This window comes from Loxodonta africana, chromosome 25 (assembly GCF_030014295.1).
Source record: "Loxodonta africana isolate mLoxAfr1 chromosome 25, mLoxAfr1.hap2, whole genome shotgun sequence".
In the NCBI taxonomy this organism is placed as follows: domain Eukaryota; kingdom Metazoa; phylum Chordata; class Mammalia; order Proboscidea; family Elephantidae; genus Loxodonta; species Loxodonta africana.
In genome coordinates, this window is record NC_087366.1 from 2,187,806 (window position 1) to 2,212,371 (window position 24,566).

Below are 24,566 nucleotides of genomic sequence, written 5' to 3' on the forward strand. Positions count from 1 at the left end.
AAAAAAGCAGCTGATATTGAATATATTCCAACTCATGAATAGATACCTCATGTATTTCTGAGTATCACTGTGCTCCATAGGATTTTCCTTCTTTGGAAACAGATCACCAAGGTTTCTTCTGAGGTACCATTGGGTGGATTTGAACAACTGACCTGTCAGTTGGTAGCTGCACACTTAACCATTTGCACCACCTAGGGACTCATATAACAACCATAGAGTCCTAAATAACCTAACTAAAGTACAGAACTAAGGCACAACAGTAAATTTCTTAGACGTTATGTGGGCCAGGCAGACTGGGATATTCTTCAAACAACCATTAATAACTTTGAGGAGTCTGTTTTATCCTGCCAACTAAAAAATCAAAGCAAGAATCAGAAAATATAATTGGGTTGTTTAGTTTCTGGAGAAACTGCATACCACACCAGGGAATGTTATTAGTCTCTGTTAAACAATCTACCAGAAAAAAAAAAAAATGTATATATCAATTGAGATGTTTCAACAAACGGATGCAGCGCTGGAGGTGCTCACTCATCTATGCCAAGAAATATGGAAGACAGCTTCCTAGCCAACTGACTGGAAGAGATCCGTATTTATGCCTATTCCCAAGAAAGGTGATCCAACCGAATGTGGAAATTATAAAACAATATCAGTAATATCACACGGAAGCAAAATTTTGCTGAAGATCATTCAAAAATGGCTGCAGCAGTATATCAACAGGGAACTGCCAGAAATTCAGGCCGGTTTCAGAAGAGGAAGTGGAACCAGGGATATCATTGCTGATGTCAGATGGATCCTGGCTGAAAGCAGAGAATACCAGAAGGATGTTTAAAAAAAAAAAAGTTTACCTGTGTTTTATTGACTATGCAAAGGCATTTGACTGTGTGGATCATAACAAGTTATCATTAAATTGCGAAGAATGGGAATTCCAGAACACTTAATTGTGCTCATGAGGAACCTTTACGTAGATCAAGAGGCAGTTGTTCAGACAGAACAAGGGGATACTGATTAGTTTAAAGTCAGGAAAGGTGTGCGTCAGGGTTTTATTCTTTCACCATACCTATTCAATCTGTATGCTGAGCAAATAATCCAAGAAGCTGGACTATATGAAGAACGGGGCATCAGGATTGGAGGAAGACTCATTAACAGCCTGCGTTATGCAGATGACACAACCTTGCTTGCTGAAAGTGAAGAGGACTTGAAGCACTTACTAATGAAGATCAAAGACCACAGCCTTCAGTATGGATTGTACCTCAACATAAAGAAAACAAAAATCCTCACAACTGGACCAATGAGCAACATCGTGATAAACGGAGAAAAGATTGAAGTTGTCAAGGGTTTCATTTTACCTGGATCCACAGTCAACAGCCATGGAAGCAGCGGTCAAGAAATTAAAAAGACACATTCCTTTGGGCAAATCTGCTGCAAAGGACTTCTCTAAAGTGTTGAAGAGCAAAGATGTCACCTTGAAGACTAAGGTGCACCTGACCCAAGCCATGGTATTTTCAATCACATCATATGCATGTGAAAGCTGGACAATGAATAGGGAAGACCAAAGAAGAATTGACGCCTTTGAATTATGGTGTTGGTGAAGAATATTGAATATGCCATGGACTGCCAAAAGAACGAACAAATCTGCCTTGGAAGAAGTACAATCAGAATGCACCTTAGAAGCAAGGATGGTGAGACTGCGTCTTACATACTTTGGACATGTTGTCAGGAAGGATCAGTCCCTGGAGAAGGACATCATGCTTGGGATAGCACAGGGTCAGTGGAAAAGAGGAAGACCCTCAAGGAGGTGGATTGACACAGTGGCTGCAACAATGAGCTCAAGCATAACAATGATTGTAAGTAGGGTGCAGGACAGCGCAGTGTTTCGTTCTGTTGTGCATAGGGTCGCTATGAGTCAGAACTGACTCGACGGCACCTAACAACAACAACAACAAATATATATATAAACAGTATCATCATCAAACTCTAATAGCATCTATGGGCCACGTGTCAAAGAGATATAAAGTAACCCATCACTGGCAGGTGGATTACATTAACTTGTTATCCATGCCTCCAGGTAGATACCAATGTTCCTGCCTGGGATATATGTTCTGTTTATCCGGATTTTCATACCTAGTACCCGAAGCAAATGTCTCTAACACTACTTGAGGCTCACAGCTGAAAATATCTCAGTTTGATCCTCCTAAGCAGAGATCATATTTTACTGCCAGTGTAGTGTGATGATGAGTTAAAAAGCATCATATACAAAGAAGTGAACTTATATACTTTACAACTCACAACACACTGGACTGATTAAAAATTGATTGTGCTGGGGAGAGGTGATAAGAGATTGACAGAATGGATTGCATGACTAACGAATGTATGTTAAAATTTAATATGTATGAAAATAAAGGGGGGACACCAGTGGATAGATATTTTTTAGATTTTGTTGGGAAGATACAGAGAAGGTGGGGTAAAACAGAGAAACTTTAAAAAAAAAAAAAACAACTCTATTTCTAAAACGTTTTCTTTTACCCTTCCTGACCTGATCCTATATACCTGGGATGTAATTTTATTTTCAAGTTTAGAGGAAGGATCAGTTGTTAATGTGAACTATAATAATATCTCTAAATACTACTGGCTAAATTTCCAGAGACATCACTTGATGGATTATTTCTTCTTCTTATCTTTCCAAACTGAAATTGATGATTTTTGCCTCTTTCCCAAACAGTAAATGCAATAGTCATATAAGCTTTTTTTTTTAATCCACCTCTATTCCATATTGTCAAACATGTACAAAGTGGGAAACACTGGAGAGACTCATATTGTTGCCATTTTTATGGGTTAATCCTCTGGCTAAACCCCATGACCCTATCCCTGTTTTAGTGTGTAGGTGAAGGATATGGTGAAAATTAATGCTAAATGAAAAATAAGAGAAGATCATTGACCAAAAGGCAACCAATATGCATAAATGCAAAAATGAAAAGCTAAAATTGCCTTGGTAATCTGTGAGAGGCTGTAAGAAAAAGAATGTAATAATCTCATAGTTATTACAAATGCCCAGATAAATTAAGCTATTTGCCTGCAGAAATTCCCCTCTGTCTAAAACTGAAGGTTCAGACTGTGTTCTAGGAAGAATATAAGAACATTCAATCTGAAGTCACCTATGTGATACATTTTAATGATTTAACAAGACCTTATTTGTATGAGAGAATCCCCTTTAGGAGATAACTTGTGGGAACTGTTGCTCCCGAATGCACCCAAAGGGCTTTGTTCAACAATAGAGCCTCAGACCACTGTGTAACTATAACTCAGAAGACTATGTATTGGATACACTAGTCATAAAATATTTTTGGCATGTCTGATTTGTCATATGTTCATGTACCCCAATGGCTTTAGAACTGGAATTGGCAAACCACTGCCTGTGGATCAAACCTATTTTGTAAATAATGTGTCAGTGAAATGCAGTCACACTGATTCATTTACATATTGTCTATGCTACAAAAACAAAGTGAAATAGCTACAACAGAAACCATATGACTGACAAAGCCAAACATATTTACCATCTGACTTTTTACAAAAATTGAGTTACTATCTGGTTCTTGTTCTGTACCATGTTTTTCTGGATAGAGAACAATAACCAAGGTGAAGAAAACTAGTCAAATTAAATCCAATATCAGTATAGGGTGTCATAGTATATTTACATATCTACCACTGACAACCTCAAAGGTTCGCCTATGGCGCCAATGGGAAGATTTTTGGCATATGCAAACTAGTGTATTTCTGGATAACTACCATCCATATGGAGGCCTGGTGGCAGAGTGGTTAAGAGCTGGCTGCTTATCAAAAGGTCAGCAGTTCAAATCCTCCAGTCACTTCTTGGAATCACTATGGAGCAGTTCTACGGTGTCCTATAGGGTCGCTATGGGTCAAAATTGACTCAACACCAATGGGCTTTTTTGGGTACCATGCATAGGACACTATCCTAGGTAATGCACATTTTTGATCCAGAATATATTCTTTAATTGTATTCAGCCAATAAGAAGTCAATGGTATAACATTTTTTGTAGATAATCCAACATTGTCCAAAATGCTCCAGAAGTATCTTAGGCAAAATTGTCACAGGCCAGGAGTTCGAAGAGAAGTCAGATTTACCTTTAAGGAGGACTTACATACTGAGGAAAATTAGTTATTGACCCATATTAGGTGCTTAGAAGGGATATTATTTTAGGAGTTAGGAAAACAATAGTGATTAGCTTGGACAGATACCTCGACTTTAGAACCACAGGTAAAATTAACTCACAGGCAGTACAACAGTATGATCGAAAATATAGATGGACAAGAGTATTCGTGCTTACCCAAAGGAGCTGATAAGTATGCCCCACCAGGTGGAAGTGGAGATAGCTCAAAAAAAAAAAAAAAAAAAAAAAAAGCTCAGAGATTTTGGCAACAGAATCACAAGAAATGAAATCACAAAAGACTTCTGATTGCCCTAGTCTATGGGGTTTTATAAATGGAAAATGTAATTTGCCTAGGTGCTATCTAACTTCCAAGGCCCTGACATAAGCAAAAATCAGATGTACCCCATAGTACGATTAATTAGAGCTGGAAATTGATTACACTTGACTAAGATTATTTGAATTGAGAGAAGGTGAGCATACTTAAAGCCAGTTAGAAGCCCATGCCATTGCAACCTATTGGAGCAATGGTGCAAGGGAAGATTAGGTGGACAAGGGCACAAGGTTACTCTCTTCTGAGATTAAAATTGTCTCTAAATTGATAGGATTTGTGGTCATCAGCGCATATGTATTTTTCAAAAGCCATTGCTTACACGGTAAATGTGGATTTTATTTTGTGCAATTTATACCTCAATAAAGTTGATTTTAAAAGTAAGCTCTTGGAAACTAAAATTAAATTGCTTAGAATATTTAATGTGACTGAGTTACCAGGAGACAAAAACCAAAGCAATCTCTCAGAATAGGAAGTGAAATGTAAAAAAAAAAAGGAAAATACAGTAAAATATTTAATTTTCTCAGAATATCAAGCACAATAAAAGAAATCCCAATCAAAAAGAAAAGGCAAAAATTAAGAAAGATGAAACAAACCAAAGTGGCACTGAAGAAATTCAAAGGCCACCAAATTTTAAGCAAGATTAATAATATTGATATTAATCATTTGAATATTCAAATCAAGTATTAAAAGAACATCCTTAAAGCTTACATAAATAATGAACATGTTATCTATAAGAAACATAACTCATAATAACTACAAAATTCTCATAAGCAAATATACATAAGAGAAAACAACTGGCAGACATTCAAAAACACCTAATGTCATGGGTTGAATTCTGTCCCCCCAAAATGTGTGTCAACTTGGCTAGGCCATGATTCCCTGTATTGTGTGGTTGTCTTCCATTTTGTGATCTGATGTAATTATCTTGTGTGTTGTAAACCCTAGCCTCTATGCCTATGGTTAGGTTCCTATTCGGGAATGAGCTGTCCATTATGTTAATGAGGCAAGTCAAATCTATATGATTAGCCTGTATCTTGTGTCAATCTCTTTTGAGATATAAAAGAGAGAAGTGAGCAAAGAGGAGATGGACCTCAGTACCATCAAGAAAGAAGAAGCAGGAGCAGAGTGAGTCCTTCAGACCCAGGGTCCTTGCCCTGAGAAGCTCCTAGAATAAGGGAAGATTGATGACTTTCCCCAGATTCCACAGAGAGAAAAAGTCTTCCCTTGAGCAGGAGCCCTGATTTCAGACTTCTAGCCTCCTAAACTGTGAGAGAATAAATTTCCGTTTCTTAAAGCCATCACTTGTGGTGTTTCTGTTAGAGCAGACTAGGTGACTAAGACACCTAAATAAATGTTTAAATATTTAGCATTCATCAGCAGAAAGGCTCAATATCATAAAGATATCTGCTTTTCATAAATTGATCTGGAGTTCCAAGATAATCCCAATATGAATCTATGTAATGCTTTAGAAGGAACTTGCTAAACTGATTTAAAATGTATCTGTCAGACTATAGGCTGAAGGAAAAAAAAAAAAAAAACAAGAAAATCAGGACGAAAAAATATTTGGGTGAAAGGTTTTGAGTAAATATTCAGACTTATTTAAATTTACAGTAAAAATAGTTCTAGTGACACTGGAACATTGACTAAAAATGTATTTACTTATGTCAGAGACTAGAGAACTCAGATGAATAGCCATTATATAACTTAAAATTCATGGGAAATGTACAATTACAGATTATTGGCGAAATGCTGAGTTTTTCGTATTATTTAAGAAAAGAAACTTGATTATTACCTTGCATAAAAATCAACCAAAAAAGGGTTGAATATAAAATAGGAAAGGTGAAATATTAAGACTTTTAAGAACAGAATATAGCATAATCTAAGTCCTTGATGTAGAGAAATATTCCTTGAGTAAGACGTGAGAAGCATTAATCATGAAAAAAAGAATAACATTGAATGTAGTAAAAAAGAAAAGAAAAATGGACGCCATAGAAGAGGAGAAATTGCTTGCAATACTTATAAAAGAAAATTAATATTCAGAATAGTCAATTATGACAAATCAATACCAAAAAAACACCTAAAAAGATAAACTAAGAAAAACATCAATGCATTTCATAAATTAGATAAAGCAGTTGCCAATAAATGAATATATGCTCAACTCAATTAATAAAAGAAATGAGTATTGACTGTAATGCTATGACATTTTACAGCCACTCAATTTGTAAATATTAAAATGTAAACCTTAATCATTAACAAGGATGTAAAGCAACAAGGAACTGTTGTTATAAATATATATTGATACAACCACTATGGAAAACAGTTAGGAATCACCTTCTTAGTGGGACATACACAATGTCCAAAAAAATCCATTCCTAGAGATCTATCTATGGATTTCACCTCATCATAAAGAAAACAAAAGTCCTCACGGCTGGACCAAAAAGCAACATCATGTTAAACGGAGAAAAGACTGAAGTTGTCTTCAGTTGACTGAAGCTGATTTCATTTTACTTGGATCCACAGTCAATACCAATGGAAGGAAGCAGCAGTCAAGAAATCAAATGTGTTGCATTGGGCAAATCTTCTGCAGAAGACCTCTTTAAAGGGTTGAAAAACAAAGATGTCACCTTGAAGACTAAGGTGCACCTGACCCAAGCCATGGTATTTTCAATGGCATCATATGCGTGTGAAAGCTGGACAATGAATGAGGAAGACCAAAGAAAAATTGATGCCTTTGAATTGTGATGCTGGCAAAGAATATTGAATATACCATGGACTGCCAAAAGAATGAACAAATCTGTCTTGGAAAAAGTACAACCAGAATGCTCCTTAGAAGCAAGGATGGCAAGACTGGGTCTTACATAATTCGGACATGTTGTCGGGAGGGATCAGTCCCTGGAGAAGGACATCATGCTTGGTAAAGTACAGGGTCAGTGAAGAAGACCCTCAATGAGATGGATTGGCACAGTGGCTGCAACAATGGGCTCAAGCATAACCACCATTGTGAGCATGGCTCAGGACAAAACAGTGTTTCGTTCTGTAGTACATAGGGTCACTATGAGTCGAAACTGACTCGACGGCAACTAACAACAACAACAGATATCTATCCCTCAGAAACACAGACGTAGGGCAGAAATACATGTTGAATTACTGCTTGAGTACGTGAATGATACTTTTGGCTAGAATCTGATAATCATTTTAAGTAAATTAATTTAGTGATTTCAATGTAATATTCAATGTGACTTATTTTTACCAAGTAATATATTCAAAATTATTTTACTGTATCCTTGACTAATATATGTAAATAGGCTCACATATTTTGCTAAATATTTATCAAGAAACTTGATACAAACTTGGATATAAAATTAAATAATTTCCATTTGCAAAACAAGAAGTTGATACATGTATTTTGCCACAGTTAATATACACCAGTTTTATAAAATCATAACATTTCTGTGATCTTACTGACTCGAATGCATTTGGGAGGAGGGGACCAGTCATGCTCTGTACAAGTAACGCTGCCATGTCCATTTGGAAGACTGTAGCCTGGATTGCACTGAACATCTACAGAATGACCCTCTGAATGATATCTTCTTGAATAATGAGAATATCCATTCTCATCATGATACAAATAGCATCTTTCTAAGAACCATAAAAAGAATAAATGAAAAACATGAACTTGGTCAAAATAGTGAACTAAGAATTATTTGTGATATTTAAATTAGAATGTGTAATAATCTTAAAAAATGACATATAAATTAAAGGACAAAGTGTCATGCTATTACCAAATGTTAGTTAAAAAAAGAAAAATCAATATTCAGTGCTATTTATCTTAAGTTTTTATAATTAAAATATGTACAAATGTAGAGACATTTTTATGAATTTCCTATCTTTATTTCTCATTTTATTTTCATGAATAGCTCAAATCTAGTTTGGTCTTTTTGCTACCGCTACTCTTCCTAATGCACTGTTTTTATCATACAAGAAGCAATCATAATCACTACTGTACTCTCTCTTCACTCAGTGAAAGGTTCCTATGCGTTTTTTTTTTTTTTTTTTACTTACTGAGGCACGGGACACTTGGTGACCATCCTTCTCCTGTACATTTTATGTAGCCCCCAGATTGTTCTGAAGGAGTCAGAAAACCACTATTACAGTAGTAGTAGAAAGATTTTCCTGTCTCTACTGGGAAGTCTGGTCTATAATCTTCATTACGTAGATATCCATTTTTTATTTCTGGAAAACCACAAGGTTTCACTTGGAATAAAAAAATACAAAAGAGTATAAATAATATTTTATCTTAATAAACTACCAAATTAGATTTAAATTTTTCCTTGGTAAAGTATACTCCCTTATGACCATAATAACATTCATTACATTAGGGATTCTAAAAAAAGATAATTTATAGAAGTCAGATCACTGAAGTACTACTGAAGGAAGTCTGGTAATGAGGATGAAATTACATTTTCTGGAGTATTTGATGTATAAATTTGTATGTAGGCTTTTCAAGAAGAAAATCTCACAAACCCATTTAATGTAGTCTTCTTGAGTATGCATCTCCCCAGCCTTGGTTGATTAAATGAGCATCCTGGTTGAAGCACTCTTATTTCTTGCTAATTTTAGCACTTATCTGTCTTCTTTATTTTCAATTCCCATCAGAAATCAGAGCCCTGTCTTCTCTTCACAAATATACTCTGATGGAGGGGTTATAAGTTTCCTTTATTCGATGAGGAAAATTTAGACTAGGAATATTTCTTTTTTTTTAATTGTACTTTAGATGAAGGTTTACAGAACAAACTAGCTTCTCATTAAACAATACATATGGTGTTTTATGACATTGGTTAACAACCCCACGACATGTCAACACTCTCCCTTCTCAACCTTGGATTCCCTATTACCAGCTTTCCTGTTCCCTCCTGCCTTCTAGTCCATGCCCCTGGACTGGTGTGCCCCGTTAATCACGTTTGGTTTTATGGGCCTGTCCAATCTTTGGCTGAAGGGTGAACCTCAGGAGTGACTTCATTACAGAGCTGAAACGGTGTCCGGGGGCCATATTCTCAGGGTTTCTCCAGTCTCTGTCAGGCTAGCAAGTCCAGTCTTTCTTTTTGAGTTAGAATTTTGTTCTGCATTTTTCTCCAGCTCTGTCTGGGACCCTCTGTTGTGATTCTTGTCAGAGCAGTCTGTGGTGGTACCCAGGCATCACCTCCTTGTTCTGGACTCAGTCTTGTGGAGGTAGTGATAAATGTGGTCCATTAGTCCTTTGGACTAATCTTTCCCTCGTATCTTTAGTTTTCTTCATTCTTTCTTGCTCCCAAGGGGTGAGACCAGTGGAGTATCCTAGGTGGTCACTCACAGGTTTTTAAGACGCCAGACGCTACTCACCACAGTAGAGTGTAGAACATTTTCTTTATAAACTATGTTATGCCAATTGAGCTAGATGTTCCCCAAGACCATGGTCCCCACAGCCCTCAGCCCAGCAATTTGGTCCCTTGGGGAGTTTGGATGTGTCTATGGAGCTTCCATGATCCAGCCTTGTATAAGTTGTGCTGGTTCCCCAGTACTGTGTACTATCTTACCTTTGAACAAGGCTACCATTTATCTATTGTCTATTTAGTGTTTTTCCATCTCCACGCCTCCACTCCCTCATAACCATCAAAGATTGTTTATTTTTGTATGTAAACCTTTCCAAGAGTTTTTACAGTAATGGTCTCATACAATATTTGTCCTTTTGTGATGGACATATTTCATTCAGCGTAATGACCTCCAGATTCATCCATGTTAAGAGATGCTTCACAGATTCATTGTTGTTCTTTATCATTGCATAATACTCCTTTGTATGTATGTACCACAGTTTGATTATCCATTCATCTTTTGATGGACATCTAGGTTGTTTCCATCTTTTTGCTATTGTGAACAATGCTTCAGTGAACATGGGTGTGCATATGTCTATTCATGTGATGACTCTTATTTCTCCAGGATATATTCCTAGGAGTGGGATTGCTGAACCATACCGTATTTCTATTTTTAGCTTTCTAAGGAAGCACCATATCATTTTTCAAAATGGTTTTCCTCATATTGGATTCTCACCAGCAGCGTGTAAGAGTTCCCATCTCCCCACAGCTGCTCCAATGTTTGTTATTTCCTGTTTTATTGATTTGTACTAATCTGTCTTGGAAGAAGTGCAACCAGAATGCTCCTTAGAGGCAAAGATGGCAAGACTGTGTCTTACATACTTTGGACATGTTGTCAGGAGGGATCAGTTCCTGGAGAAGGACATCATGCTTGGCATAGTACAGGGTCAGCGGAAAAGAGGAAGACCCTTAACGAGGTGGATTGACACAGTGGCTGCAACAATGAGTTCAAGCATAACAATGATTGTGTGGATGGCGCAGGACCAGGCAGTGTTTCTTTCTGTTGTGCATAGGGTCACTATGAATCAGAATTGACTCGATAGCACCTAACAACACAACACCAGCAATGCCTGGGTGAGGTGGTTCTCATTGCAGTTTTGATTTGTATTTCTCTAATGGCTAACGTTTGCTAGCATTTCCTCGTGTCTGTTGACAGCTTTAATGTCTTCTTTGGTGAAGTGTCTTTTCATTTTCTTTGCTCATTTTTTTAATTGGCTTATTAGTCTTTTTGTTTTAGAGGTGTTGGATTTTCTTGTAGATTTTAGAGATTAGACCTTTGTCTGATTTGTAGCAGCCCAAATTTTTTTCCCAGTCTGTAGGTTCTCTTTTTACTGTTTTTGGTGAAGTCTTTCGATGAGCATAAGCATTTAATTTTTAGAAGATTCCAGTTGTCTAGCTTATCTTCTGGAGTTTCTGTGTTGTTCATTGCTCTTTGTATCTTGTTAATGCCATGTACTATGGCCTTTAGCATTGATCCTATTTTTTCTTCTATGAAGTTCATAGTTTTGGGCTTTATATTTAGGTCTTTGATCCATTTTGAGTTAGTTTTTTTTTATATGGCCTGAGGTATGGGTCCTGTTTCATTTTTTTTCAGATGGACATCTAGCTTTGCCAACACCATTTGTTCAAGAGACTGTCTTTTCCCCGTTTGATGGACTTTGGGCTCTCATCAAAGATCACGTAACAATAGGTGCATGGATTTACATCTGGATTCTCAGTTCTGTTCCATTGGTCAATGTGTTGACTACTGTAGCTGTATAGTTGATTCTGAGGTCAGGTAGTGTGAGTCCTCCTACTTTATTCTTCTTCAATAGTGCTTTACTTATCTGGGCCTTCTTCCCTTTCTGTATAAAGTTAATAATAAGTTTTTCCATCGCTTTAAACAATGTGGCTGGTATTTGGATTGGGATTGCATTGTATTTGTAAATCGCTTTGGGTAGAATTGTCATTTTCACAATGTTGAGTCTACCTATCCATGAGCATGGTATGTTTTTCCATTTATGTCGATCTCCTTTGGTTTCTTGCAGCCGTGTTTTGTAGTTTTGTTTGTGTAGGTCCTTTACACTCCTGGTTAGATTTATTCCTAAGTATTTTATTTTTTTAGGGGCTATTATAAATGATATTATTTCCCTGATTTCCTTTTCAGCATTCTCTTTATTAATGTATAGGAATCTAACTGATTTTTGTATGTTTATCTTGTATCTTACCACTCTGCTGAATCTATAAGTTCCAGTAGTTTTCTCATGGAGTCTTTTGGGTTTTCTATGTAAGTACCATATCATCCACAAATAAGGACAGTTTAACTTCTTCGTTACCAATTTGGATGCTCGTTATCTTTTATTCTTGCCTTATTGCTCTCGTTAGAACTTCCAGCACAATGTTAAATAGGATTGGTGATAAAAGGCATCGTTGTCTTGTTCCTTTTCTCAAGGGGAATGTTCTCAGCCTCTTTCCATTAAGAATGATGTTGGTTCTTTGGCATGACCCAAAAAACCCAGTGAGGATTCAAACTGCCGACCCTTTGGTTAGCAGCTGTAGCACTTAACCACTTCTCCACCAGGGTTTCCTTGTTTGGCATAGATGCCCTTTATTATGTAGAGAAATTCCCCTTCTATACCTATTTTATTAAGAGTTTTTATCAGGAATGGGTGTTGAGCTTTGTCAAATGCCTTTTCCAAGTCAATTGAGGTGATCATGTGATTATTTATTTTATTTTATTTATGTGATGGATTATGTTGATTGATATTCTAATGTTGAACCATTCTTGCATACCTGGTATGAATCCTACTTGGTTGTGGTATATTATTTTTTTGAAATGATGCCAAATTCGATTGGCTAGAAGTTTCTTGAGAATTTTTGCAGCTATATTCAAGAGAGATATTAGTCTATAATTTTCTTTTTTTGTGGTTTCTTTGCCTGGGTTTGGCATCAGGGTTATGCTGGCTTCATAGAATGAATTTGGCAGTATTGCTTCATTTTCTATGTTCTGAAATATTTTGAGTAGTATTGGCATAAGCTTTTCTCAGTGTTTGGTAGAATTCTCCAGTGGAGCCATCTAGGCCAGGGTTTTTTTGCTGTTCTTGGCAGTTTTTTGTTACCTTTTCTATCTCTTGTCTTGAAATGGGTCTGTTCAGATCTTCAATATCATTTTGTGTTAATATGGGTAGGCTGTGTGTTGCTAGAAATTTGTCCATTTCTTCTAGGTCTTCAAATTTGTTGGACTACAGTTTTTCATAATACTCTACTATGATCCTTTTTATTTCAGTTGGGTCTGTTGTAATGTCCCCCATTTCATTTCTTATTTGGGTTATTTGCTTCTTCTCTTGTTTTTCTTTTGTCACTTTGGCCAGTGGTTTGTTGATTTTGTTGATCCTTTCAAAGAACCAACTTTTGGTTTTGATTCTTTTGTTTTTCTACTCTCTATTTCATTTATTTCTGCTCTAATTTTGTCATTTCCTTTCTTCTGGTGGCTGTGGGCTCCTTTTGCTATTTTCTTTCTATTGGTTCAAGTTGTGTACCTAATGTTTTGTTTTTGTCTCTTTCTTCTTTTTTGATGTGTGCATCTGTTGCTATAAATTGACCTCTGTGGACTGCCTTTGCTGTGTCCCAGAGGTTTTGGTATGATGTGTTTTCATTCTCATTTGATTCTAAGAAAGTTTTTTATTCCATCCCTGATTTCTTCTATTATCCAGTGGTTTTTAAGTAGGGGGCTATTCAGTTTCCATGTAATTGATTTGTTTCCTTTGTCTTCCTGTTGTTAATTTCTACTTTGATGGTGCTGTGGTCAGAGAATATACTTTGTATTATCTCAGTGTTTTGGGTTTTGTTGACGGTTGCTCTGTGGCCTAAATGTGGTCTATTCTGGAAAACATTCTATGTGTGTTGGAAAAGAATGTGTACTTTGTAGCTGTTCGGTGGAGTGTTCTATATATAAGGTCAAGTTGGCTGATTGTGCTCTTTAGCTCTTCTGTATCTTTGTTGAGTTTCTTTCTAGATGTTCTGTCCTTTACCAAGAGTGGTGGGTTGAAGCCTCCTACTATTTTTTGGAACTGTCAATTTCTCTTTTCAGTGTTATTAGAGTTCATTTTATGTATTTTGGGGCCCTATCATTGGGTGGGTAAATGTTTGTTATGGTTAAGTTTTCATGATGGATTGTCCCTTTAATCATTATATAGTGCCCTTTTTTGTCTTTTATGTTGGGTATTGTTTTAAAGTCTATTTTTTCTGAAATTAATATTGCCACTCCTGCCCTTTTTTTTGGTAGTTATTTGCTTGATATATTTTTTTCGATCCTTTGATTTTTGATAAATTTGTGCCTTTGTTTCTTAGGTGTGTCTCTTATAGACAGCATATTGATGGATCCTGTTTTTTTTATCCATTCTGTCACTCTGTGCTTCTTTATGGGTGCATTTAGACCATTTACATTCAATGTAATTATTGATAGGTATGAGTTTATTTCTGTCATTTTGTAATGCTTTTTTTTGTGGTGCCGACATTTTCTTTGTTCCTCTTATTTTCATGTGCTGAATTCCTTTTGTTTCTGGATTTCTTTTTCATTTCTTTTGTTTTTATAGATTGTATTTTTATTGAGACTTTATGTTTTTCTTCATTTTGGTGAGTAGGTTTGTTAACTTTCTTTGTGGTTACCTTGATATTTATCCTTATCTTCCTAGGTTCGTACCAGTTTATTATTATTTGGTATTGCCTTGCTTTCCTCTCCATTAGAAAGTTTTATACCCTCTTTCATTGTTCTGATGTTGTTTTCACTTACAGATTAACTTCTCTGGTTAGAGTTGTAATTCTTTGGGCTTTGGGTAGTCCTTGAGAGTTCACTTCCTAGGTTGATATCTGGCTTGTACAATCTTGCATCCTAGATTCAGGCTGTGGTCTGATGTCGTTTGCTCTCACAACAAGGGTCTTCATTTAATAATTCTCATAAGTTTGGTTTGGTTTTTGTATATTCCCTTAATTTCTGTTTATTTGGAAATGTCCTAATTTCACCATCATATTTGAATGAGAGTTTTGCAGAATATATTATTCTTGGTTGACAATTGTTTTCTTTCAAGATTTTATATACATCATTCCACTGCCTTCTTGCCTGCATGGTTTCTGCTGAATAATCAGGGCTTAGTCTTATTTTTTCTCCTCTGTATGTGACTTTTCATTTTTCTCAAGCTGCTCTCAGGATTCTTTCTTTGTCTTTGGTTTCAGGGAGTGTGATTATGACAGGCTTTGGTGCTTTTCTTTTGGAATCTATCCTATAGGGTGTGTGTTGAGCTTCTTGGATGATCAGCTTTTCATCTTACATTATATTAGGAACATTTTCTGTCAGCAATTCTTTAGCAATCCTTTCTGTGTTATCCGTTTTCTCCCCCTGTTCTGGAACTCCGATAACTTGAAATTTTTTTCTTTTGATTGTATCCCACATAATTCTCAGGGTTTCTTCATTTTTCTTCGTTCTTTTTTCTGATTTTTCCTCAAACAGAATTGTATCCAATTGTTTGTCTTCCACTTCGCTTATCCTGTCTTCCATCATTTCAAACCTGCTCCTCAGCCCTTCTGTGAAGTTGTTCATTTCTGAAATCTTGTTTATCTTTTGGGTTTCTAGTTGTTTTTGTATGATTTCCAGTTGTGAGTTTATTTTGGCATTTTGTTTCTGTATTATTTTCCTGAATTCTCCCATTTTTTTCTCTGTATTTTCCATGAATTTGTCTATTTTTTCCTCATTTTTGTCTGCTTTTTTCTTCTGCTCTTGGATAGCTCTGAATGTTAGAGATTTGAATTTGGTATCAGGAAGTTCTAGTGCCTTGTCTTCTACTGGAAAGTCATCTGGTGTTTTATTTTGGATGCCTAGTGGAACCATCCTGTCTTTTTTTTTTTTTTTTAATATGTTTTGATATTGTCTGCTGTCTTCAGGACATTCAGTAGTTTATTTCTTCCTTTATTTACTGTAGATCTGTTTGTTTCATCCTGCTTTTTCCTTTTATTTGGTTATGTCTGAACAGGTGGGCTGTGGTCATGATACTTTTTACCTCCTTGTCCAATGGGCAGGGCCAGTCACTCAGATATGGTGCAGCAGAGCAGATCCAGGTGAAGGGTAGGGGCTGGGATGGGTGGTTTTTGGCATGTATTAGGGCCAAGAGAAGGCTGGGGTCAGTGCTGGGCAGGTTCTGGTAGGCCATGCCTGTGGTGCTTAGGGGTATGATGTCCAGTGCATGGTGCTGGCAGGCAGGAAGGAGGGGGGAGGTTGTGATGTGTGGAGTTAATATAGTATGGGAAAGAGAGAAGAGAGAAAAGGGAACTAAAAAAATTAAAAGAGTGCTAGGGCAGCTTGCCATCAGACTGGAGATGAGAAACTGAGAAATGGAGAAAAACAAAAAAACAAAACAAAAAGAGAAAAGGAAAAAAATAACTATATAATGATTTGGAAAAGAAAGAAAGAAAGAAAAGAAAAGCCTCCACATACCCCACTGGTGCATCTGCAAAAACCGGGGAAGTAACTCCCAGGCTGTGCAATACAGCCTGGCTAGAGGTGGTATAGATGTCACACAGCACCAGATATTCAGGAGACAGGAAAAGAAGGTACATATAGAGAGATGAGAACTGAGAAATGAAGAAAGACAGAAAGAAAAAAAAGAGGAAGAAGAAAAAGAAAGAAAAGCCCCCACAAATCCCACCTACATGACTGTGCAGATGGTGGGAGTGGCTCCTAAGCTGTGCAGTGCAACCCAGTAGAAGGGGTTCCCAAGCTGTTAAAAGAAAAAGAGAACAAACAAATAAACAAAACAGAACAAAGCAAAAAAAGAAAGAAAGAAAGAAAAGCCTCGGGATCCCACCAGCATGATATTGTGGGCCAGGGGTGTGGTTGCCCTGTCTAGTGGTGCTTTACAGCCTTTCAAGAGGAAGTAAAGATAGCACATGGAGCCAGGTGTTTGAGAGAAAGGAAGGGGAGGTGGTGGGATTAATGGAAGAAACCAAAAGCAACGGAACAAAGCAACCCCAGCAACAGACAAATGACACTCAAGTAGCTCACCAGTGCGGGTGGAATGAATCCAAACAGCTTAGGGTCGAAGTAATTGCCTCCGGGCCACAAGACTGTGCCCTGTGGGAAACAGAGGAGGCCGGGGGTGGGGGGTGGGGAGGGAAAAAGGGTAGGGGATTAAAAAAAAAAACAGTGCCATCAAGTCGATTCCGACTCATAGTGACCCTATAGGACAGAGTAGAACTGCCCCACAGAGTTTCCAGGGAGTGCCTGGCAGATTTGAACTGCCGACCCTTTGGGGATTAGGAAAGCATATATTGTTGGTTACCGGGAGCTCTGTCTCCTGCTGGGAACTTCATGAAGCTGCTCTCCCATACTCCCTGTCCCCTGATCTCTGATGTGGGTGGGGCAAATCTAAGCAGCATGGAAGCTGCACTTCCAAGCCAGCTGTACCACCACACCCAGCCAGGAAGCACGGAGGTAGAGCACTGGGGAGAAGATGCGGGGGTGGGAAAGTGTGCACCATTGGTTACCAGAAGCTCTGCCTCCTGCTGGGAGCTCCGTGAAGCTGCTTTCCCATGCTCCCTGTCTGCCAATCTATGGCAGGAGTCCAAGATAGCAAATCCATGTTGCATTAGCTGATAGGGGACCTCCGGAAACATCTCTCCTTGCTCTCTGTTGTATCAGTTTTTACTCCATTCAGTGCTTGGCTGGGTTCTTTATCTCTTCATTTGACACTTTGGGTTCCAGAACTGACATTTGTCTCTGTTTCGCTTAGTTTTTTGGGTCTTTGCTGTGAAGGGACGGCATGGTGCTTCTGTCTATGGAGACATATTGGCTGGAAGTCGGAATATTTCTTAATATCTAAATAGTTAAGATTATGGTAAAGTTTTGATTGTTTATTTCTAATTTTAATTTGAGAATGGAGTTCTTCTTTAATGTCCATAAAATAGTTATTTTTATATGGGGTACAATGCAATTTTATTTTATTAATTTATTCTTATATTTTGAGTAATTTTTACTTACATGATTAAGTGCTATTTTGTTTATTAAAAGTTTAAACCTTATATTTTCAGAAATGTTGCCATTTTTATAGCATGTTCTAAAGATAATTTAGTACTTTTAATACAAGAATTAATTTCTTCCATGAAATATGATTTTTTTATTTCAAGAAACTTTATGTAATTTTTAAAAATGTTTTATAAGCATGCCCATACAATACTCAGCTAGTCTTAATCATCTTCTTTCCCATCTTGAATTCAATGAACTGGTTTTTTTTTTCATTTGGTTGGAGAATTCTCTCAAGACATTTCTACAGATGTGTTATATGGATAAAAACTTGGAAGGTATGCATACCCTAAATGTCTTTCTTTAAGCAGAAGTTTGTGAATGATGCCTTCTATAGGTACTAAATGTGGGCCTACAGTCCATTTCTCTTAGAGTCATTAAACTTTCCCCTTTTTTGTAGCTTCTCATGTTGCAGATTAAAATGTTCGTATTAGTCTCATTTCTTTTCAGATAGATTCAAGTTTTTCTTTTCTCTATGGCTTTTTAAAGTTTTGAAATTTTTACTTATTACCCCTGGATTTTTGAAGTTTTCATCATGATATGTCAAGACACTAGTCAGTTCTGTCTTGGGTAACCTTGAGTCTTTGGATTTGAAGAAACTGAGTCTTAAAAACTCAGTGAAATTGTCCATTAAATTGTAGAGCTAAGATTTAAACCCTTGTGGGCAGATCTCAGAACAAGCATGGTTATCCACCTCATTATGGTGCTTCATAGGATACGAACAAATACAATAGTCCACCGAGGTTTCAAAATGTACAAAAAGGACGCATAATTCTGAGTCCCTACATAATTCTCTCTCATTTGGGCATATTTGAGCCTGTTTTTATCTATTTTACAAGTTGTTTCCCTTATGTACATGTAATATTTCATATGGGGTCTGACCAGCATTGAGACTGACAGGAATAAGAATAGATTCCCTCCACCTCTTATATGTCTACCAATGCAGTTTGTGGTCTTGTTAGCATTTCCATTACAGTTGTTATATCACAGCGTTAATCAAGCTGGTCATAAAACTAATTAAACTACTGAATACTTTGTTTGGCTGTTGCTAATAAGTCTGTGTAAGTGTGGTTGATTTCTTTCACCTATAAGGATCTTGTAGTTATCGCTGCTGGAGTTCATCTTATTAGATTCAACCCAGCACAAAGCATTCTTTTTGAATGGTGAATCTGTTATAATTCAGGTTCACTATTATTATCCCCTGTGTCATTCCAATTGTGAATTTATACTGCATTTCTCCTAAACTGTGAGATTATTTAAAGATGAACAATGGAGCAAGTATAAGAACAGATTGCTATATCTGATCTTCAAATAATATTATTTAAGGAAATATCAAACTGTCTTATAAACTATTCAATTTCTCCATGTTGTCCACAAGAATTCCAGAAGGTCGCTGTCTGAAGTCCAGATATAATTTGGCCTCAGTTAATCAGTATACAGTTGGGCTGCTCTATCAGTTTCATCAATCAACCATAAAAATTACTCAATCTTTTCCTTATAATTCTTATGAATATTGGAATCTGTTTCATAGTTATAATAACTTCCTCTCTTAGGTTTTTAATAATTTGTTTCAGAATTATGTCTGTAGTGACACTGAGTTAATTGACCCATGATTTGTATCATTACTTTTGTTTTCATGGAATATCCAGTGTAGCCTGCCTTTACAATGTACTGTGAGATAGAGGCAAAGGAATATGATAGTAGAGGCCTAAAAACTTGGAAAAAGGCAAAGGAAGCATCCTCAGAAATAAATACTTTGTTCAGCAGCAATCTGCTATATGTAATGATTTAAGAAAAAAATTCCACAATTTCTCCAATACTCCTTTCTCCAAATGGTGGAGTCTAATTTCTCTCCACTTGAGTGTGGGCTGGCTTCAGTGATTCACTTCTAAAGAATAGATATGGCTGAAGAGACAATGTGTCATAAAAGGCAAGGAGGCTTCCTCCTTTCTCAGATCGTTAGCTCTGAGGAAAGTTAGCTGCCATTCAAGCAATTTATAGAGAGGCCCACGTGGCAAGCAACTGATGCCTCCTCCCAAAAGCCATGTGAGTGAGCCACCTTGAAAGCAGAGCCTCCAGCCCAGTCAAGCCACCCTGATCAACATAGTGTAATTAAAAAAAAAAAGAGTCTGACTAAGAACAACCCAGCTAAGCCACTCTCAAGTTGCTGACCCATAGAAATTGTAAGAAAATAAAAGCATCCTGTTTTAAGCCAGTACATTTTGGGGGGAACTTTGTTACACAACAATAGACAAGTAATATACTAGGTGTTAGGTGGTACTATTACTCTTTAATGTTTTAATTCATATATTGGGAGAATTATATTATTTAGAGAAATATATATTCTTACACACACATATAATTTTGAGTGGCTAAATAATTGAGTATTTAATGTACACGGCACTGGTTAATGTACAAAAATGTGTTTTTGATTATACTAAAAAATGCCTACTTTGAAAAGCAAAGAATCCTAAAAATGTTCTAATTTACATAAACAATAAGAAAACTATTTGCTGTTATTGTGTCTATGATTTTTTTTTTAGTAGAAACTCATTTCAAATTGTAAAAATTAGATCAAGACATGAATGGAACTTACAACTACATCCTGGCGTAGGTACCCAGCCACTGCTAGTACATAGTGCCGTATATCCCCTGGTTGCAGGATAAAAGCCATTTTTACACCCGTAGTTGATTTTATCTTCACTTCTGTATGTTGTCCTTTTAGGTATGTAGAAACCATTTGCAATAGAAGGAGGATTACATGTGATTTCTGAAAAGAAACATGATGTAGTTCATGAGAATTTAAAAGTAGAGGTTATTTATTTACCCTTAGGACATTAAAAATATATATATATATATAAATGAGTACAGCCTCATATCTTTCCTATTATATCACTGATATATCCCTCTTTTCCCCCACTTCCCTGTCGGTTTGTCATACTGAGGGGGCTAGCGTGTTGCTGTGATGCTGGAAGCTATGCCACCAGTATTCAGGTACCAGCAGGGTCACCCATGGAGAACAGGTTTGAACTGAGCTTCCAAACTAAGACACAAGGACAAAGGACCCAGCAGTTTCTTCTGAAAAGAACTAGCCAGTGAAAACCTTATGAATAGCAGTGGAACATTGTCTGATATGGTGCCAGAAGATGAGCCCTCCAGGTTGGAAGGCACTCAAAAGACAACTGGGGAAGAGCTGCCCCCTCAGAGTAGAGTCAATCTTAATGATGAGGATGGAGTCAAGCTTTCAGGACCTTCATTTGCTGATGTGGCATGACTCAAAATGAGAAGAAACAGCTGCAAACATCCATTAATAATCAGAACCTGGAATGTACTAAGTATGAATCTCAGAAAATTGGAAACTGTCAAAAATGAAATGGAACACACAAGCATCAATATTCTAGGCATTAGAAAGCTGAAATGGACTGGTGTTGGCCATTTTGAATCAGACAATCATGTAGTCTACTATACCGGGAATGACAACTTGAAGAGGAGTGGTGTTGCTTTTATCATCAAAAAGAACATTTCAAGATCTATCCTGAACTACAATGCTGTCAGTGATAGGATAATATCTATATGCCCACAAGGAAGACCAGTTAATATGAGTATTATTCAAATTTATGAACCAATCACTAAGGCCAGAGATGATGAAATAGAAGATTTTTATCAGCTGCTGCAGTCTGAAATTGATTGAACATGCAATCAGGATGCAATGTTAATTACTTGTGATTGGAAAGTGAAAGTTGGAAGCAAAGAAGGGTGGGTAGTTGGAAAATATGGCCTTAATGATAGAAACAATGCCCAAGATTGAATGTTAGAATTTTGCAAAACCAATGACTTCTCATTGTAAATACCTTTTTTCACCAACATAAACAATGACTATACAAATGGACCTTGCCAGGTGGAATACACAGGAATCAAATCGACTACATCTGTGGAAATAGATTATGGAAAAGCTCAATATCATCAGTCAGAACAAGGTCAGGGGGCAACTGTGGAACAGACCATCAATTGCTCCTATGCAAGTTCAAGTTGAAACTGAAGGAAACTAGAACAAGTCCACGAAAGCTAAAGTATATCTCACCTGAATTTAGAGACCACCTCAAGAATAGATTTGATGTGGTGAACACTAATGACTGAAGACCGGATGATCTGTAGAATGATATCAAGTTCATCATACATGAAGAAAGCAAGAGGTTATTGAAAAGACAGGAAAGAAAGAAAAGACCAAGATGGATGTCAGAGGAGACTCTGAAACTTGCTCTCAAATGTCGAGCAGCTAAAGGAAAAGGAAGAAATTATGAAGTAAAAGAACTGAACAGAAGATTTCAAAGGGTGGCTCGAGAAGACAAAGTAATGTATTATAATGACATGTGCAAAGAGCTGGAGATAGAAAACCAACAGGGAAGAACACGTTCAGCATTTCTCAAGCCTTGAGTTGCAGTAGTGAAGGGTTCTATGGGGAAAATATTAAATGACACAGGAACCATCAAAAGAAGATGGAAGGAATATACACAGCCATTAGACCAAAAAGAACTAGTCAGTGTTCAACCATTTTAAGAGGCAGCATATGGTCAGGAACCGATGGTACTGAAAGAAGTATTCCAGCTGCACTGAAGGCATTGGCAAAAAACAAGGCTCCAGGAATTGACAGAATATCAATTGAGATGTTTCAACAAGTGGATGCAGCATTGGAAGTGCTCACTCATCTATGCCAAGAAATTTGGAAGACGGCTACCTGGCCAACTCACTGGAAGAGATCCATATTTATGCCTATTCTCAAGAAAGGTATTACAATCGAATGTGGAAGTTATTGAACAATATCACTAATATCCCATGCAAGCAAAACTTTTCTGAAGGTCATTCAAAAGCGGCTGCAGCAGTATATTGACAGGGAACTGCCAGAAATTCAGGCGGGTTTCAGAAGAGGACGTGGAACCAGGGATATCATTGCATATGTCAGAGGGATCCTGGCTGAAAGCAGAGAATACCAGAAGGATGTTTACCTGTGTTTTATTGACTATGCAAAGCCATTCGACTGTGTGGATCATAACAAATTATGGATGACATTGGGAAGAATGGGAATTCCAGAACACTTAATTGTGCTCATGAGGAACCTTTACATAGATCAAGAGGCAGTTGTTCAGACAGAACAAAGGGATACTAAGTGGTTTAAAGTCAGGAAAGGTGTGCATCAGGGTTTTATCCTTTCGCCATACCTATTCAATCTGTATCCTGAGCAAACAATCCAAGAAGCTGGACTATATGAAGAAGAAAGGGGCATCAAGATTGGAGGAAGACTTATTAACAACCTGCATTATGCAGATGACACAACCTTGCTTGCTGAAAGTGAAGAGGACTTGAAGACTTATTGATAAAGATCAAAGACCACAGCCTTCAGTATGGATTACACCTCAACATAAAGAGAACAAAAATCCTCACAACTGGACCAATAAGCAACAGCATGATAAATAGGGAAAAGGTTGAATTTGTCATGGATTTCATTTTACTTGGATCTACAATCAACACCCACGGAAGCAGCAGTTAAGAAATCAAAAGATGTATTGCATTGGGCAAACCTGTTGCAAAAGACATATTTAAAGTGTTAAAAAGCAAAGATATCACTTTAAGGACTAAGGTGTTCCTGACCGAAGCCATGGTGCTTTCAATGGTTTCATATGCATGTGAAATATGGACACTGAATAAGGAAGACTGAAGAAGAATTGATACCTTTGAATTGCGGTATTGGCAAAGAATGTTGAATATACCATGAACTGTCAAAAGAACAAATAAATCCCTCTTGGAAAAGTACACTAGAATGCCCCTTAGAAAGGAGGATGGTGAGACTACATCTCACATACTTTGGACATGTTATCAGGAGGGACCAGTCCCTGGAGAAGGATATCATGCTTGGTAAAGTGGAGGGTCAGCAAAAAAGAGGAAGATCCTCAAAGAGATGGATTGACACAGTGGCTGCAACAATGGGCTCAAGCATAACAAAGATCATGAGGAGGGCGAAGACCAGGTAGTGTTTTGTTCTGTTTTACATAGGGTCACAATGAGTCAGGATTGACTCGATGGCAGCTAATAACAATGACAACAATAACAGAATCCAGAAGGAGAGCAAAATGAGCTTTACATTCCCCAATCTCTAATACTTTGACTATTAGATCACATGGGGCTATATTCATATTTGGTAATTGAAATGCAAAACAATGTAGCAGTGGAAAGACTAAAAACCAGATACTCTTGCACTATACCAGAAAACATAAAGATAAATAATTAGAATAAGAAATAATTTAATCATGAACTCTGAGGCATTTTAAAGTAACACATTGTGAAAAGTATTTCATAGTTTAGGTGTTTTAATATAGTTGAAAACAATTCTACATCTCCTTCACATATTTATTTCCTTTTTTTGCCTGAAGAAACTGTCCTACAGTCTCCTTTCTTCAAGCCACATAACCCAATTGCTCTTCATCAACAGATAATAAGTCCTTTTGTCCACACAAAACAATTGAGACTACCAATTGTGATTTCCTTTCATTTATTTCCATAATTTCTTCAACTTTGGTTGTATCTATTTCATACTTAAGGCTTTTGCTCAACTT

At 37.0% G+C, this 24,566-nt stretch overlaps 1 protein-coding gene across 1 annotated transcript in view; it reads right to left on the reverse strand.

Moving 5' to 3' along the window:
• The window catches only part of LOC100654507 (complement factor H), a 163,021-nt gene that overhangs the window by 51,639 nt on the left and 86,816 nt on the right, over positions 1–24,566 (reverse strand). The window contains exons 2-4 of the mRNA XM_064276478.1: positions 20,555–20,728; positions 8,563–8,754; positions 7,963–8,139 (exon numbers count right to left, since the gene is read on the reverse strand). Of these exons, the coding sequence (XP_064132548.1) occupies positions 7,963–8,139; positions 8,563–8,754; positions 20,555–20,728 (543 nt within the window). The remainder of the gene's footprint in view (positions 1–7,962; positions 8,140–8,562; positions 8,755–20,554; positions 20,729–24,566) is intronic.